The following is a 15,965-nucleotide window of genomic DNA, read 5'->3' on the forward strand; positions in this document are numbered from 1 at the left end:
GCTGTAGTTTTAATCCATTCTTAAACAGACCAAGTAATTTGTTTATAAGAACAATGACTCTCTCTCGTTAGGCAATATATAACAAGGAACTATCAGGTTAGAAATAAACTAAGTTGAAATTACTGTTAGTGACTGACACGAGAATACCATGAGGAGTACTCTCAAGCACCCAGCTTTCACCATTTCAAATACACATTTTTACATAAAAATAATACGTGCAAATATTTTGTATTTACAGCTATAATGAACAAAATATATCCAGAGACTCTTCCCTTCGCCGCCAGGGAAAATCTGCAAATTAAATTAGATCCATCTGTCAAGAAAAATTTACCACTCCTTCCTTTTTGCTAACAACACTGTGTTTCCATCTTTACTGCAGCATCATGCTGTAACTGTAAATTGTGGTCATTCTTATGTTCTTGGGAACCAACACATTGTCTGACACATAATAGATGCTTCTTATATGTTCACTGTATGAGTGAATGAGTTGGTTTGAGAATGTTTAGATTACACATTTAATTAAAAATGACTAAAGACGGACTGCCTCCTAGACAAATAAATTAGAAAGGTAGAAGGCAAGGGCTTCTTACTGGTCTAATTTGGAAAAGAGAGAAAAAAATTAACTGAACAGCTAGTAGTGCCAAGCATTTCCTTTTATTTCTTTTCTATGACAAACGGAGTTTCCCTATAACCAGGCTGTTCCTCAGAAGCGTAAATAACACGGACTAAATTTCAAAGAAAACTTTAGGGGTCTTTAAATCAAACTTCAAGGAAACATTAACTTAGGCAGGACTATCAGCATAAAAGGCTGGTTTCCAAGGCAAGGATGTCACCAGCATTTAAAGATTCTGACAATGCAATTCACTATTAATTATGAGCAAGCCTCTGAGAGGTTCAGAGAAGTAGAGCCATGATTTGGTGTTTTGTTTGGATAAAATAGATTTAAAAATCATTAGAATCAATGGATTTCATTAAGTTCAGATGGTCAACTTAGAACTAGTGATACATTAGGAAATTTTTATAATTACTTTTTATATTAAATAAAACTATGGTTATAAAGAAATTACAAACAGTTTAAAAAATATTTTATAGAATTATAAACATGAATAAAATTTCAACAAAATTCTATTTTTATCAAAACTAATAGAAAAGTAAATACAAAATATTGAAAATTACAGAAGACCATTTAATACAAAGTAGGCTACAAATGAAATAAAGTTATAATAAAGATACATATTTAAAAAAATTATTCATCAGGCAATATAGTTAGGATACGAAGCAGCTATCCTAAAGAAGTATTTTGATGTACTTCATGCAAAGGATCACATACTGCAGGAAGAGTTATAAACATTCTATCATTGAAACACAAGCCAGGGCTGGCCACGGTGGCTCAGCAGGCCAAGTTCTCGCCTGCCATGCCAGAGACCCGGGTCCAATTCCAGGTACCTGCCCATACAAAAAAAAAACACACACACATACAAGCCACAGTGTCTCCACTCTGAAAGTCATTAACAAATGACTAGCAACAACCTTGGTACTTTCGGCTGCACAGACCCTAGAAAAATGGAGATGCAATGTACATAAGGCCAAACAGCCCTCCTGAGTCCACACAGTTATGAGGTACAGAGTAAAGCAAAGGTCTTCATGAACTGATCACTTATAAAATTATTCTCCACTCAAACAATGTGCTTTAGTTTCCTCTTCTAAAGAAGGATATTAAGAGTACTTACATATTAATGTTATGAGGAATAAATGAAATGAGGTAAGTAAAGCTTAAAAGGTGCCTAGCAATGTTATTTTTATATCCCCCTTAAGAACAAGCAATTATCTCCCTTATACTATCAAATTATTATCGGTCAATGTCATGGTTGGGTTCATGTGTCGGCTTGGCCAAGTGGTGGTACCTGTTTGTCTGGTTGGGCAAGTGCTGGCCTGTCTATTGCAATAAGGACATTTCATAGAATTAAATCATGATCATGTCAGCTACATCCATAGCTGATTACATCTGTAATCAGCCAAAGGGGAGTGTCTCCTGCAATGAGCAATGCTTAATCTGATCACTGGGAGCCTTTTAAGGAGGATTCAGAAGAGACAGGCTCTTCCTGTTTCAGCTGGTAAGCCTCTCCTGTAGAGTTCGTCCAAACCCTCCATCGAAATCATCAGCTTCACACCCTGCTCTGCAGATTTTGGACTCTGCGTTCCTGTGGTCACATGAGACACTTTTATAAATTTCATACCTGCGATTGTTTCCTGTTGATTTTGTTTCTCTAGAGAACCCTAACTAATACAGTCAATCTCACCTCCTAAATGTTATAGATGTAATCTGACAACATAACGCAAATCAACTATAAATGAAATGCTACTCTCACAAACCTGAAGAATTTCAAGGTGTAAAAAGAAAGTGTTATTTAAAAAATGAGAAAATGACAGAAATTAACAATTGAAGTAGAGAAAATTAAGGATGATGAGGGATGGAAACTTCAGAACATAATAATTTGAATGCCAAAGGATTAAAGGAGAGGGATAGAAAATTACCAAATTCTTCAAATATTTCTGGAAAAAAATTTTTGTGCTGCAAAGGTTAATGCAAAGTGATTTTTCCAACAATCAAAACTTGATTTATTCTTTATTTAATCCAAGACTTAGTACTTCACTGTAGTTACAGCTTATACTTTTTAAAATATAAGATCTGCAAACTTATTTTCATTATTTAGTTTTTTTTTTCAAGATAGAATCCCAAACAACCCCCCATCCACTATGAAATGTTGGACTTCACCTGGCCTTTTTATAATTTCAATTACAACTTCATAAACCAATGACCTTCTGTACTGTCATTCATACACCTGGATCTTCACATGGACAAATCCCACTTACCCTTCAGGATGCTATTCAAATACCACACCCTTCCCCAAAAGGCTTCCTCACAAAAATAATTCATTCTGTCATTGAAATTGAAGTCACTGAGATTTCATCTATTCTCCTTAACATAACATTCGTATTTTAATAATTAATATAATTAATTTTAATTATTTCTATGTTTTATTCTCTGCTTGACCTCGGGTCACAAATTCAATAAAATGGGTCATAGCCAAATTTTTTAAAATAGAATAGAAAATATTAGAAGGCATCACACAAAGTAAACTACTATTTTGTGAAAATTTTGCTTTACGTATGTCTGTGTGTGTGCTGGTTCATGATAAAAATATATTTAAAAGGGTTACAGTGAAAAAAAGGCAAGAAAACACTGCACTAGACTACATTCTTATGTAGGATAGACTCAATCGCTGATTCACCTTTGGCTCTTACACCCAGTTTTTACTTGACGTGGTAGTTAAATTCAGTTGTCAACTTGGCCAGGTGAAGGCACCTAGTTCTGTTGCTGTGGACATGAGCCAATGGTACATGAACCTCATCTGTTGCTCATTACATCTGCAGTCAGTCAGGAGGCATGCCTGCTGCAAAGAATGATGTTTGACTTAATTGGCTGGTGCTTAAATGAGAGAGCACAACATAGCACAGTCTAAGGAGGTCGACATTTCTCATCTCAGCACTGGCAGCTCAGCCCAGGCCTTTGGAGATGCAGAAAGAAGTGACCCCAGGGAAAGTTGTTGGAACTGAGGGGCCTGGAGAGAAGGCCAGCAGAGACCATCCTGTGCCTTCCCACGTAAGAAAGAACCTCAGTGGAAAGTTAGCTGTCTTTCCTCTTAAGAACTAACAAAATAAATCCCCTTTTATTAAAAGCCAATCCGTCTCTGGTGTGTTGCATTCTGGCAGCTAGCAAACTAGAACCGATTTGGTACCGGAGTGGGGTGCTGCTGCGGTTTGCAAATACCAGATATTTTGGAACGGTGTTTTGTACGGTTAAGGGGAAGATTTTGGAAGAACCGTGAAGAGAATGATCGAGAAGTCCTGGAGTGCTTTAAGAGACTGTTGGTGTAAATGAAACCACTGCCAATCTTGGCAAAGGAGGACACAAAAGGGAAAAACCGGAGTTTGCAGAGTAAGAACCATGGAAGCTCGGCCAGGAGAGTGGACCCACCCATATGTATGGAGAGAGTGAGTTTGCCCTCAAGGGCAAGGATTAGCCTCCCACACTCTTGTAGTGGAAGAGTTGTGCAGCCTCAGGTGTTGGAAAAGGTGTAGTACGCTCCTTGGGGGACTGGGAGAGCCTGGCTGCCACCACATGGTGGGGTTAAGCGTGTGCCCCAGAAATGGCAGAGAGCCCAGGGGTGGCCCTGATGCCTGGAGAGAGTGGAGCTGAGAGGTGGTCTCCTCAATGTTCTCCGAGGTTGATTTGAAAAGAGTCGGACCACTGAATGGGCCCTCAGAAAGGGTGGGACTGCCACTTTCTAAAGCCAAAGGATGAATGACTTTCAGACTTTGAAATCCAATGGTGTTTGCCCTGCAGGTTTTACATCTGTGTTCTTCCAATTTCTCCCTATGGAAATGAAAACCTATATCCTGTGAATATCCTCCTTCGCATCTTGGCACCAAACAATCTGTTTTGAGATTCACAAGTCTGCAGCCAGAAGAGAATTTTTTGCACCTTAATATCATTTAAGGTGATGTGTGTAGTTGCCAAGTTGACAAGGGGTGGACATGTGGTAGTTAGATTCAGTTGTCAACTTGGCCAGGTGAAGATGCCTAGTTCTGCTGCTGTGGACATGAGCCAATGGTACAAGAACCTCATCTGTTGCTAACTACATCTGCAGTCAATTAGGAGGCGTGCCTGCTGCAAAGAATGATGTTTGACTTAATTGACTGGTGCTTAAATGAGAGAGCACAACATAGCACAGCCTAAGCAGCTCGGCATTCCTCATCTCAGCACTAGCAACTCAGCCCAGGCCTTTGGAGATGCAGAAAGAAGTCACCCCAGGGAAAGTTGTTGGAACCCAGGGGCCTGGAGAGAAGGCCAGCAGAGACCATCCTGTGCCTTCCCACGTAAGAAAGAACCTCAGTGGAAAGTTAGCTGCCTTTCCTCTGAAGAATAACAAAATAAATCCCCTTTTATTAAAAGCCAATCCGTTTCTGGTGTGTTGCATTCCGGCAGCTAGCAAACTAGAATACTGGCTCAAATACTTTACTGAATCTTTTTAGTTGATCTTCCAAATCAAAATCATTTAAGTCCTCTTTTGGTAATATCCCATAAATGTTCTCTTCTTAAATAAATGCCCTTCTGCAACTGCAGTATCTCAATGACTTATGGCATTTAAGGTTTTATTATCCTTTCAGCAAGGATCATCTAGGATGGTGAAGTGGGATGTTGTGTGTCTCTAAGAATCCACTGAAACTGCACTCAAAGTATAAGGGACTAAACATTTAACTTGACAGGTTAACTTTCAAAAACAAAGGATGGAGCCTCTTCTCAGCAATTATAGGAACTCAGAGGCTTCCCATATTTCTTAAGAGACATGCAAAACAATAAATTTTTCTGTAATAATATGGTTTCAGTTTGATTTTTGATCAGATATTCTTTTAATCTTCATTTTGGTTTATTACTCTTTACACATTATTTTGATTACCTGTCACATACACAAAAGAATCCATATAATAAAATATTTCAATTTGCATGCACAAAAGACTAGAAGTTACATAATTGGTTGCCTCTACTCAATCTGTGGCACAAGCCCTTATTTTTCTAAAACACAAACCTCATTTTGTCACTTTTCAGCTTAAACATCTTCCAGGGCTTTCCTCTAAGGAAGACAAAGAGCAGAAACCCTTCAACAAAAAAGTTATTTATAAATTTCATTTACCAATACATCTCCCCAGGTATCCTATGATCAAGCACACTACAAACATTCACACCTCTCAACTTCACTTCTGCAGAAACACTGCTTACCCTCTTCAAAGGTTCAGTTCACATGTTACTTCCTCTAGTTTCTCCCAAGCTCCCCAGGCAGTACTCTCTTTCCATGACTCCAAAGCACTGATTTGGCAATGCTTAAGAAAATAATTCTCACAATCCATTATAAGTTTCACAACAGTTGTCACCCCTGCTAAACTCTTAAAAGTTTTTTAAAGCAAAGACTATGCTTTGCTTGCATCCAGTGCCTAGCATTGTGTTTGACTTAAAAGGCATGGAAGATGTTTGATGAACTGAAGTAAATCCTAAAATCTTAGGCTTGGGAAGAGCCAAGTAGGACAACACTTGTTTTCAGTTGCACAAGCGAGACTCGGAGAAGACTGAGTGAAATGCCCAAATCACAGAGATAGTAACTGTGACAAGACTGATAATCAAGTTTCCTTCCCAATAAAATCCTTAAGGACAGCACTGTGGGTCTGGCTCACTGCTCCCAACTGGTTTATCCAATACAATACCAGGTGCATAGTCCATCTTCAGTAAAGTGCTTTCTACTACAAAACACTATAAATGTCAGTCGATAAATATACAGCAACGGACAAATCCCAATTTAATTTTTACACTGGACCTAAATCAATTCTCAATTAAAATTTTACACTGGTCCCATATCAATTCGCAACGGTAAACCTTGTGAAAAATATCTATGACAGCAGTAAATAGCAAAAATTTAATTCTGCTTTCTGGTAAAAACATAATTAAAGTGGAACCTGGAAACAGGTTTGCAGAAGCTTGTTTACATTGAGAATAATGAGATAATCAAAACAGTCATACAATACACCAACATCCAAAAAACATTTATACAGCACAAACCAAGTCAAACGCTAATAAAACTCAAGTGAGGGCGGGCAACGATGGCTCAGTGGCAGAGTTCTCGCCCGCCGTGCCGGAGACCCGGGTTCAATTCCCGAAGACTGCCCATGCAAAAAAAAAAAAAAGAAAAAACTCAAGTGACAACTTGCCTTTGTAGCAACTACACACTGCACATTTTCAGGAAGTTCAAGTTTACCGGCTAACAACCCTAGCACGCTTTACTGTTATCAGTGAAAGAAACCAAGGAGAATGACCATCAGCAAGAGAAATAATTGGATTTCATCAATGAGGAGACAAGGAGGACCAGTGGGCCAAGGAACAAATGTTACTGAAAACAAGCAGACTCCTTATCGTCTGTCACAATTAATGGAAGATACAGCACGACTCCACCCAGAAAATTTACTTCAGCAGATTCCTAGAATAGGCCGACAAACACTGACAACCAAAAGGAACTACAGGAAAGAAAAGCCAGCACCCCACTGCGGTGGGTCTTTCGTGTACAGGAACGGACATGAGACCTGCCGAGCACCACCAGGCACAAAGGTTCGGAAATGCAAGCAAAGGATCAACCTCCAGGAGGGTCCGGCCGCCCCCGGAGAGCCGCACGCCCCCCACACGCCCCCGACCCTGGCTGCCACTTAGTCCCGGGACTCCGGCACTAAGTCGGAAAGGGCGGTGCCCAACAACACACTGAGAGGCCATGGGCCTTCACAGAGCCCCAGAGCCTACAGGCCGAGAAACCCCTCGGAGAAGCGGCCTAGTCTCAGAGCAACGGCGGCTGCCAGGAGCCACCGCCCACCCCGCCCGGAACCGCCGCTTGCGGCCTTCGCCTGCCTGTCCCTCGTCCCGCAGGCCAAGCTAGACTGGCGTAAGTCCCGGTCGGGCTGAGGAGAACTAACTCCGCCCGCAGGGATCCAGAGCGGTGGGACAGAGCTGAGACTAGGAGAGAGGTCCGTCCGGGGCTCGACGACCCCTCAGTACTCACCATGGCGACTCCCCACAGCCAGCAGCAAGCAGTACCCACCCGCGATGAGCCTCCCGCGGTCAGGTGACGCTGCGGCCCTTTCAAGCCCCGCCCTCTCTAGCCCCGCCCTCGGACTGCCAGGCGACTCTTCGATTGGCCCGCTTCTAGGAACCCAAGTCTCGCGTGTTTATTGGCCGTTGCCACTATCGCCGGACTGACGAACCTGTGAGCCAGTCTCTATAGGGCATGAGAGGGGACGGAGCGGTGGAAATATCTAAGCGGAGAGAAGTGGGGAATCCAGCTTACTAGGAAACAACAGAAGGTAAAGGCAACACGACGAATTGGTCAAGAAGGAAGGAATGGGGATGCGGAGCTGCCCCGCCCACATTCATCCTTTGCCTTGGCGCGTACTCTCCTGATCCACATGTGCAGAAGAAAGTTCAGGGATGGGTTTGCAGTGCTGTCTTACTTCTCGTTCCAGCCAATCCAGGTGCGCTGGGGGTGGGGCTGGGCTTTCATTGGCCGGTGCCGGCTCTGCGCGCGGGTTTCGTGGCGCCGCAGCGGCTGGCGCGAATTGTTGGCGTCGGCGCCATGGAGTCTGGGCTGATCCGGCGCTTTGCCCCGCGCCTGGGCATCGCCAACCCCGACGTGTTGAGGTGAGTCTGACCGCGCACTCCCGCGGGGCCCCTGCTGCAGTGCCCTAGGCCCTCCTGGACCGAAGTCCGCGCCACGGGAGGTTCGGGAGCGTGAGCGCTACGCCTGGGCGAGGCGGAACTAGTTCCTACGTCAAGAAAGGCTTCCCGACTGTGGGCTTATAGGGGGTAGTTCGAAAGAGTCAGGGTGGACGTCCCTGCAAACAGCTAGCTCTTTGAGATGCGCGGAGATGGGAAAAGGAAAAAGTCGGAAAGTACATTCAGCATTTGTATTGAGGGGCTTTTACAGACGTGGTACAGACGCCATGGAGGTCATTGTCTATAGCCGCAGGAGTTATGTAGAAAATGAAGCAGGGTGATGTGATAGCGACAGGGGTGTGGTACTGAGCAGCTGCTTTAGATACAAATATTCAGGAAGGACCTCCGAGGAGGTTCCGTTTCCTCCAAGACTCGATTGATGGAACCTTCGGAAGAGCGGCCGCCGCAGAAATAACAGGTCATGCAGAGACCTTGGGATGGGAATCACCTCTGCATGAACTAGAGATAGAAATAAAGCCATCCTAGGTAAAGGTGGAGAGCAGGACAAGGCTGGGTGCCCCCGGAGTCAGTTAGGCAAGGGAAAGGAAGGAGTACTTAAGTCTTTTGAAGTAAGGCTTCCTGAAGTAAGTAACCAGTAGTTGTCCAAATGGGTCTCCTGGGCCAGCAGCAGCATCTTGGCACTTCTTTGAAATACAGATTCTTTGGAGCTGCCCCTGGCCTACTAAGTCAGAAACTCTGGTGATGGGTCCCAGTTTAACAGACCCTCAAGGTGCTTCTAATGCACAAGTTTGAGAACCACTAATTTAGAGGAAGGTGTAAAAAAGGAGTAGTCCTGTTCTAAGCTGCCTGCCTCTGTGATTGTTCATGCTTGTTTTAGCAATGGAAGATAGAAAGAAGGGTTGGTTTTTGAAGGAATTGAAGAACTTGCTTTTGCCCCAAAGCACTTGAGCACAGTGGTGTATGGAGTTGGGGAGGGAGGCTGATTCTGTTCTTATAGAGCCCTCCAAAGAATGTGAGCTTTCTCACATTCAAATTGCCAACCCCAAATTTGTGTAACAGGTAGGCCCAGGATGAAGTCCAACATTGTTTACTGAAGTGTTGGGCAAATTTCTGGAAAAGAGTTTTAATGAACACCTTGCTGTTATAACCAGGAAAGCAGAGGAGTATTTGCGACTCTCCCAGGTGAAGTGTATTGGCCTGGCGGCACATACCACAGAAACCAGCAATGCAGTCATGTGCCTGGACCTTGCAGCTTCCTGTATGACGTGCCCCTTAGACAGGGTAAGTAGGTCCCATTAAACTCTCAGAATAATCCAGTACAACACTGACGTGCAATCATACGTTTTAATATCTGGTTGATAATATCTACCATTATCTTATGTTTTAGAATTGTTCTGGTTATTCTCATATACTTATTATTCTTGATAAACTTTAGAATCATTGTATCAGATTCAAAAGAAAAAAAAAATTTTTGTACATTCTCTTTCTTATGATTTCCCTGGTCACTTCTTTCTGTACTCAAGGCCAACTTCCATACTGCCACTAGCATTATCTTCCTAAAGCATTTACTTTAAAATTGTTGTGTTTTTTTTCCTCCCACTGTGGCAGTGGTTGAGAGAACAGGCTCTGGAGCCAGAAAGAACTGATTACTAATCTTAGCACCGCCAGTAACTAGTTCTCAGAGTATCCAGTTTCCTCATCAATGAAGTTGGGATAAGAATATCTATTTCGCTAGAATACTATGAGGATTAGACAGTAAACTATACGATGCACTTAACATAGTGCCTGGCACATGATGATACACTTGTTAAATGTTGGCATTAAAAAGAAAACTGTATTGGCTCCCCATTACCATCAAATTCTCCAGCCTCCCTTGGGTCCTAAGCTCTAGCTAAACTGTTTATTGACCAGACTGTGGCCTTCAATGACTCAGAGCTTTGTAAATGCAACATTTTTCCTGGAATGCTCCTCTGGCAAAGAATACTTTGTCTTATGTGACCCCGCCTTGTTATTACAACATTTATGACACTTTCCTCTATTCTCCCATGCAGAGTTGGCTTCCAACAATTACTGATCCTCCCAGTTCCCTTCTCTTCTTCCTTCTCTTACACACACACACACACACACACACACACATTCTACCCACTCCACTCTCACTAAGTAGCAATATATATATATATATATATGTCTCCCACAACTTTTTATTCATAACTTGGTTATAGTGACACTGTTGTGTTGTAAATTATCTCTTCTGTTATGTGACAGAGTTCTATAATATGAGCTCCTTGAAAACAACACTCTGCCTTAACTACTGATTTTTGACTAAATGTACCTAAATCCTTAGGTACTGTGAATGACTTGCCACAGAATTCATTAAGTTTAAAAAGGTGATGTCACTTATTAAACAAGTGTCATCTTATTAGATTAAGAGTGCTAATATATTGACTTATGGTATTTATGATTGATGTGTGTTTTTTTCCTCTTCAAAGGCTTATTTAATTAAACTTTCTGGTTTGAACAAGAAGATGTATCAGAGCTGCCTTAAATCTTTCGAGTGTTTACTGGGCCTGAACTCAAATAGTGGAATAAGAGACCTAGCTATACAGTTTGGCTGTACAGAAGCAGTGAACATGGCTTCAAAGATACTGGAAAGGTAAGGAGCATAAAGAACCTTAATTGAAAATTTATACTAATACATAAAATAGAATTGTCCAGTGCCCTTAAAAAAATACTATGCTGAAGTGGCAACATATATCTCATACATTTTAAGCTCTGATTTGCATTTATCAGACCTTTTTGAATGCTAAATAATATAACACATGATTCTGCAAACACTGTTTGTTTCAGCTATGAGTCCAGTCTTCCACAGACCCAGAAAGTGGACCTTGACTTATCGAGGCCCCTTTTCACCACTGCTGCATTACTTTCAGCATGCAGGTAAGTGTGCTTTTTAGTATTCAGAAAAGTCCCCAATTTACAAATGGGCTTCTCATTCTGAAGAATACTTCAAACTTAGCTGATTGCAACTCAGCTTTTCCCTTTTTCTCGAGTATTTTCGAGAATACTTTTCCCTGTGAGTAATGTTAGGAATGGTGGCCAAGTGATCAGAGCCCCAGTTTATTCCATAATGTAGCTGAGAACCTGTAACTGATGTTGCCAGAAGTCCACTTGCCAACTGACAGCCATTTATATGTAAACAGAATATTCTGATTTCTGGGTCTGCCTTTTGTAAGTAATAAAATCTGTTCATTAAACAGTGGTCATTTGTGATTTTTCAGTCTTTTTTTTTTTTTAAGTATTGATTGCAACTAATAAATTCTTATATCTGAATCTTAAACTGTTGGTAGTGTACATATCAAAATGATACCCTGGAAACATTAATAATTTTTTATGTCTTTGTCTGAAGTTATCAGGTTTTGTCTTGCTGGGAAACTCCTTAGAAAACAAAATCTACTGGCCCTTAAAGAGTTGGTTTCTCACTACCCAACCACTAATTTTGGTGTGCTTGGCTCTATTAGCTGCGTATGTAGGAGTAGTTAATTGGCATTCATGCAAAACTGTTCCTTTTATTAAATAAAGGTATGGGGCAGGGGTGGGGGGAGGAAATGTGGCTGTTATTGTAGAAGACACTGAGAATTGTTAACAAATTAACTCCACTTTTGAAACTAAATTAAACAGTTCTCCTATTCTGAATAAGAAGTTTGTTAAATATTTTATATTACTGCTTGTTGTGGTTTATTGATATTGTTAGGTGTTTTTGAGAGGAGGGTTGGGGGCCCATACTGTAGTATAAATAAGCACCATGGGTTAAAGTGAGTTGAACACTTAAGAATGCTATGATTGTCAGTAACATCTGAGATTTACGAATTTTAACATGATAATCTGGTCAGACAAAGAAGATAACTATGCTTATTTTAAGGAAAGTAAATTTTTCAAATTATTTTGTAGGATTTTGAAGCTGAAAGTGGATAAAAATAAAATGGTAACCACATCCGGTGTAAAAAAAGCCATCTTTGATCGACTTTGTAAACAATTAGAGAAGATTGGACCGCAAATTGACAGTGAGTATTCCATAATTCATAGTTAATAGTATAATTGTAAAAATATTCTTTCGTCAATGGTAACAAATATACCACACTAATACTAGATGTTAATAATGGGGTGGTATATGGGAACTCTATTTTATGTGTGATCTTTCTGTAAACCCTCAACTTCTCTTAACTGCAAAAATTAAAAAATTAATAAAATTGTCATTTGAAAATATGGAAAGCCAAATGCCATCAAACACAAAGTGGCTGCTTTTTGAATTCTATATTTAATGTAGAGCAGGTAAATTTGTAGTGAGAAATTTTTTTTTCAGTTTTTCAAATGAAGCAGCTTAATAACTTTAAAAACATGGTTAGTATCCTGTACATACACCTTGTAAACTGACGCCATGAGTCTCACATCCAATTCCAGCATTAAGTTGAATGGATTGCAGCAGTTACTATTGCTGCTGGGACAGCTGCAATTGGCTATCTAAAATGTTATGTTAAAAATCATCACAACAAAGCTATGGTAAACCTTCACATCCAGAAAGAGAACCCCAAGGTAGTACATGCTTTTGACATGTAGGATTTGGGAGATAAAGCTGTGTACTGTCATTGATGAAAGTCTAAAAAGTTCCCACTTAGTATAATGGTTCTCACACAAAACTGTAGACAATGTAGGATCTCTGATCATTAAGAGAAAAGAAACTTAGACAGTTTTAATGCTACAAAATAATCATATTGTAACCTGATAGAATGAATATCACTTCTGTGTGATTCACATCCCTTAGGTTCTAGATGTGATATATTGCAAGCTACAGCTTTTCACATTCATGGCATTTGCCTTACTTGTTGAAACATCATGGTGCACATTTGTTTAAACAACAACAAAAAAGAAAAACCAACCTCATGATCTGGGTTATTTTATTCTTGTAAGGAGGAACCATTTCTTTAAATTTAAAATAATGATATTGAAGTATAGTTGTATGTTAAAGTTAACAAATCATTCTCAAAATCATGTATATAGAGATTGTACTTGTAAGTTTCAAAGAAAAATTGTCACCTCTTCATACTGCTTAATTAATCTAGAAAGTAAATTGGTTGTGATTCAACTACATTAATTTCTTAATATAATCTAGGAACCCAAAAATATGGTTGCATACATGCTGTAAATATTAAGTGCTAGCCTCCAAATACAGAGACTAGATAAAATTGATTCTCAAGTCTGGAAAGAGAAGCCAGAGAAAAGAGAACAGCAACTTCATTTGCCTTCTTTCTATCTTAGTGTGATAGTATTTAGTCTAATTTTTGTGATCCAGAATATGCCCAAATACTAAAATTGAGGATAGAAAAAGAACTAACCTTGATACTTTTTTCTCTTAAAGGACAGCCTAGGAATTTAGATACTACACCACGAAAAAAAAGGAAGACAGTAGTTGAACCCACCATAAAGGGTAAGGCTTATTAATAACACTACTAACATTGGAATTATTGTGATGGGATTACTGTGGTGGGCAGTCCTGGGCTGGTTTAGCTGCTTGCCTGACAAGAGTCAGACCATAAATAAATCTTGACTGTTAGTCATTGACAAGACCAGTTTTCAAGCAATCATAAACAGAATTAACAGAAGTATAGTGTGTAATTAAGAACACGTTCTGAAGCCAAACTGCCTGGGTTCAAATCTTGTTATACCAAGGATAAATTTAGGAAAGTCCTATAAATTTAAGAAAGTCACAATTTCTGTAAGCCTCAATTTTTTAATCTATAAAAAGTGATTAATACTAGCATCTACTTCATAGGTTTTAATAATCCACTTCATAGATTGATAATATTTAAAGCACTTGTTTTAGTGCCTGGCAAGTGCAGGATAAATGTTAGATAAATGTTTGATAAATGTTAGCTATTATTATATCTTGGAATGCCTGGAATGTAGGGAGAAAAAAAAATCATGGTAGCTGCTGTTTCTATTTTTCATTATTTCGGATTCTTATTCCCTATTACCTTAATTAATTTAGACACTTCAGATAGATTTTTTTCTACTTTGTTTGTAAACAAAGATTTTGAAGTCACTTTTGAAAATTTTATCTCATAGGAATAGAGAAGGTAGTAGAGATCCCACATAAACTGCAGAAAGATGAAGATCTGACACTGGATTATGAAGAGTGGAAAAGGAAAATTTTGGAAAATGCAGCTAAAACACAAAAAGCTGTAGCAGAGTGATTTCAGTTTCCAGGCTGGCATATGCTGCAAACCAACACTACATCTGCCACCTCCAGGAAGACTCAAGGGCTTGGAAATTTTATTTGGACTTTTATAAAAAGATCCTAAGAAATTGCCTTAACAACAAAGAAGCCAGCACTAGGGCTGAGTTCCTGGGCAGCATTCTGACATCTGACATGGGCATCAAATTCATTTGCTTAACCACTTGCCTTGACTCACAATAGGTCCATACTCTCCTACAAAACGGAAGAGGAACAGTTTTGTTTTTATATCATGGGTTTTGTGTTTTGTGGATTTTGTCTCATATCCTATCCAGAATATAAAACTTGGGCTGTATGAACTCGTACGGATTTTATGTAAGTTTTTGTATAATTTTCTTGGTTTGACTGAATCAATATATGGTACAGCCTAAGTTAATAAATGTTGTTTTTAAATGCATTTAAATTGCACTTGTCCTCATTTTGGGGAAATATTTGTCATGCCAAGGATTTCTAGGTCTGTTCTAGCAGAACAAAAGTGGGTTGCTATACACTGAGCCACACTGCATACCAAAGCACAGACTCTCAAATCAGACTTTCTGGTTTAAAATTCTGATTAGCCACTTACCACCTGTGAAACCTTGAGTAAGTTCATTAACTTTTGTATGCCTCATCTACAAATAGAAATGAAAGCAGTGCTTCATAGAGTCATTTGGAGAGTATTTGAAAAAGATTTAGCACTATACCTGGTATGAGTAAGTACTCAGTAAGTAATAGAATAGAGAGAGAGATTCACATGTAAAGAGAAATCACAATAATAAATTATACATGAGCATCATATAAAATCAAGAAATAGACCAAGGCTTATTTTTCTTTGATACCTACATATATGCAAACTGAAAAGTATAATTTTATTAAATATTTATTTTTAAATTATGGGAAAAGACCTTCATGGAAAGTGAGAAGTTGCTAAAGACTCTGAAGCATCTTGTCAGACAATGATTTTAAATAAGAATACGTGATCTAATTAAATTTTTCCATGAGGAATGCGATAAAGTGATTATATCCAAAATTTTTTAAATCTATTGAGAACTGTAATAATGGCTGCCTTTTGTCTGCTATAAGGAAGGTACAATACTCATGGATATACCAGGAGTGACTAAAAGGGAAATTTCTCCCTTTTCTGATGCTCTTTTTAGTTCTAGATACTTGGCAGGCTAAGTCTGAAGAATTAAGAAAATCCAATGATACCAGCATAGATACAATGTTCACCAAGTCTAATGGTCAAGGGAAGCAAGCATGAGCTTTGAAATCACAAGATGCTTAGATGTGAATTCCAGCTGTGCCACGTCTACCCTAAAAAAGTCTCAAAACCTCCGCCTCAGTTTCCTCATTTATAAAGAAGAAATA

The 15,965-nt window shown here is 39.5% G+C and overlaps 2 protein-coding genes and 1 pseudogene across 7 annotated transcripts in view; 2 read left to right on the plus strand and 1 right to left on the minus strand.

Annotated features, from left to right (window-relative positions):
* The window catches only part of VPS35 (VPS35 retromer complex component), a 39,800-nt gene extending 31,730 nt beyond the window's left edge, over positions 1 to 8,070 (minus strand). Inside the window, exon 1 of one of the 3 annotated variants that reach the window (XM_077132304.1) lies at positions 7,944 to 8,070. Coding sequence is in view for 1 of the 3 variants with exons in the window: in XM_077132303.1 (XP_076988418.1) it covers positions 7,659 to 7,661 (3 nt within the window). In the remaining 2 variants the exon portion in view is untranslated. Of the gene's footprint in view, positions 1 to 5,651; positions 5,676 to 7,658; positions 7,743 to 7,943 lie in introns of those variants that run through there. The other 2 variants (XM_077132303.1, XM_077132305.1) reach the window with 2 other exon arrangements.
* ORC6 (origin recognition complex subunit 6) lies at positions 7,795 to 15,015 on the plus strand. 4 transcript variants are annotated; one of them, XM_077132308.1, is made up of 7 exons: positions 7,795 to 8,127; positions 9,481 to 9,610; positions 10,819 to 10,982; positions 11,177 to 11,266; positions 12,278 to 12,390; positions 13,743 to 13,811; positions 14,450 to 15,015. In XM_077132308.1, the coding sequence occupies exons 1-7, from the start codon at positions 8,084 to 8,086 to the stop codon at positions 14,575 to 14,577; spliced, it is 738 nt and encodes a 245-aa protein (XP_076988423.1). In that variant the 5' UTR covers positions 7,795 to 8,083; the 3' UTR covers positions 14,578 to 15,015. The 4 variants fall into 4 exon arrangements, with proteins under 4 accessions (XP_076988423.1, XP_076988424.1, XP_076988422.1 ...); XM_077132309.1 differs by having other exon boundaries at positions 7,797 to 7,959; XM_077132307.1 differs by lacking the exon at positions 7,795 to 8,127 and adding an exon at positions 8,167 to 8,293.
* On the plus strand, positions 12,657 to 13,070 carry LOC143660274 (CDGSH iron-sulfur domain-containing protein 1 pseudogene; annotated as a pseudogene).
* Positions 15,016 to 15,965: the final 950 nt, after the last annotated feature.

Source organism: Tamandua tetradactyla, chromosome 16 (genome assembly GCF_023851605.1).
Source record: "Tamandua tetradactyla isolate mTamTet1 chromosome 16, mTamTet1.pri, whole genome shotgun sequence".
Lineage (NCBI taxonomy): Eukaryota > Metazoa > Chordata > Mammalia > Pilosa > Myrmecophagidae > Tamandua > Tamandua tetradactyla.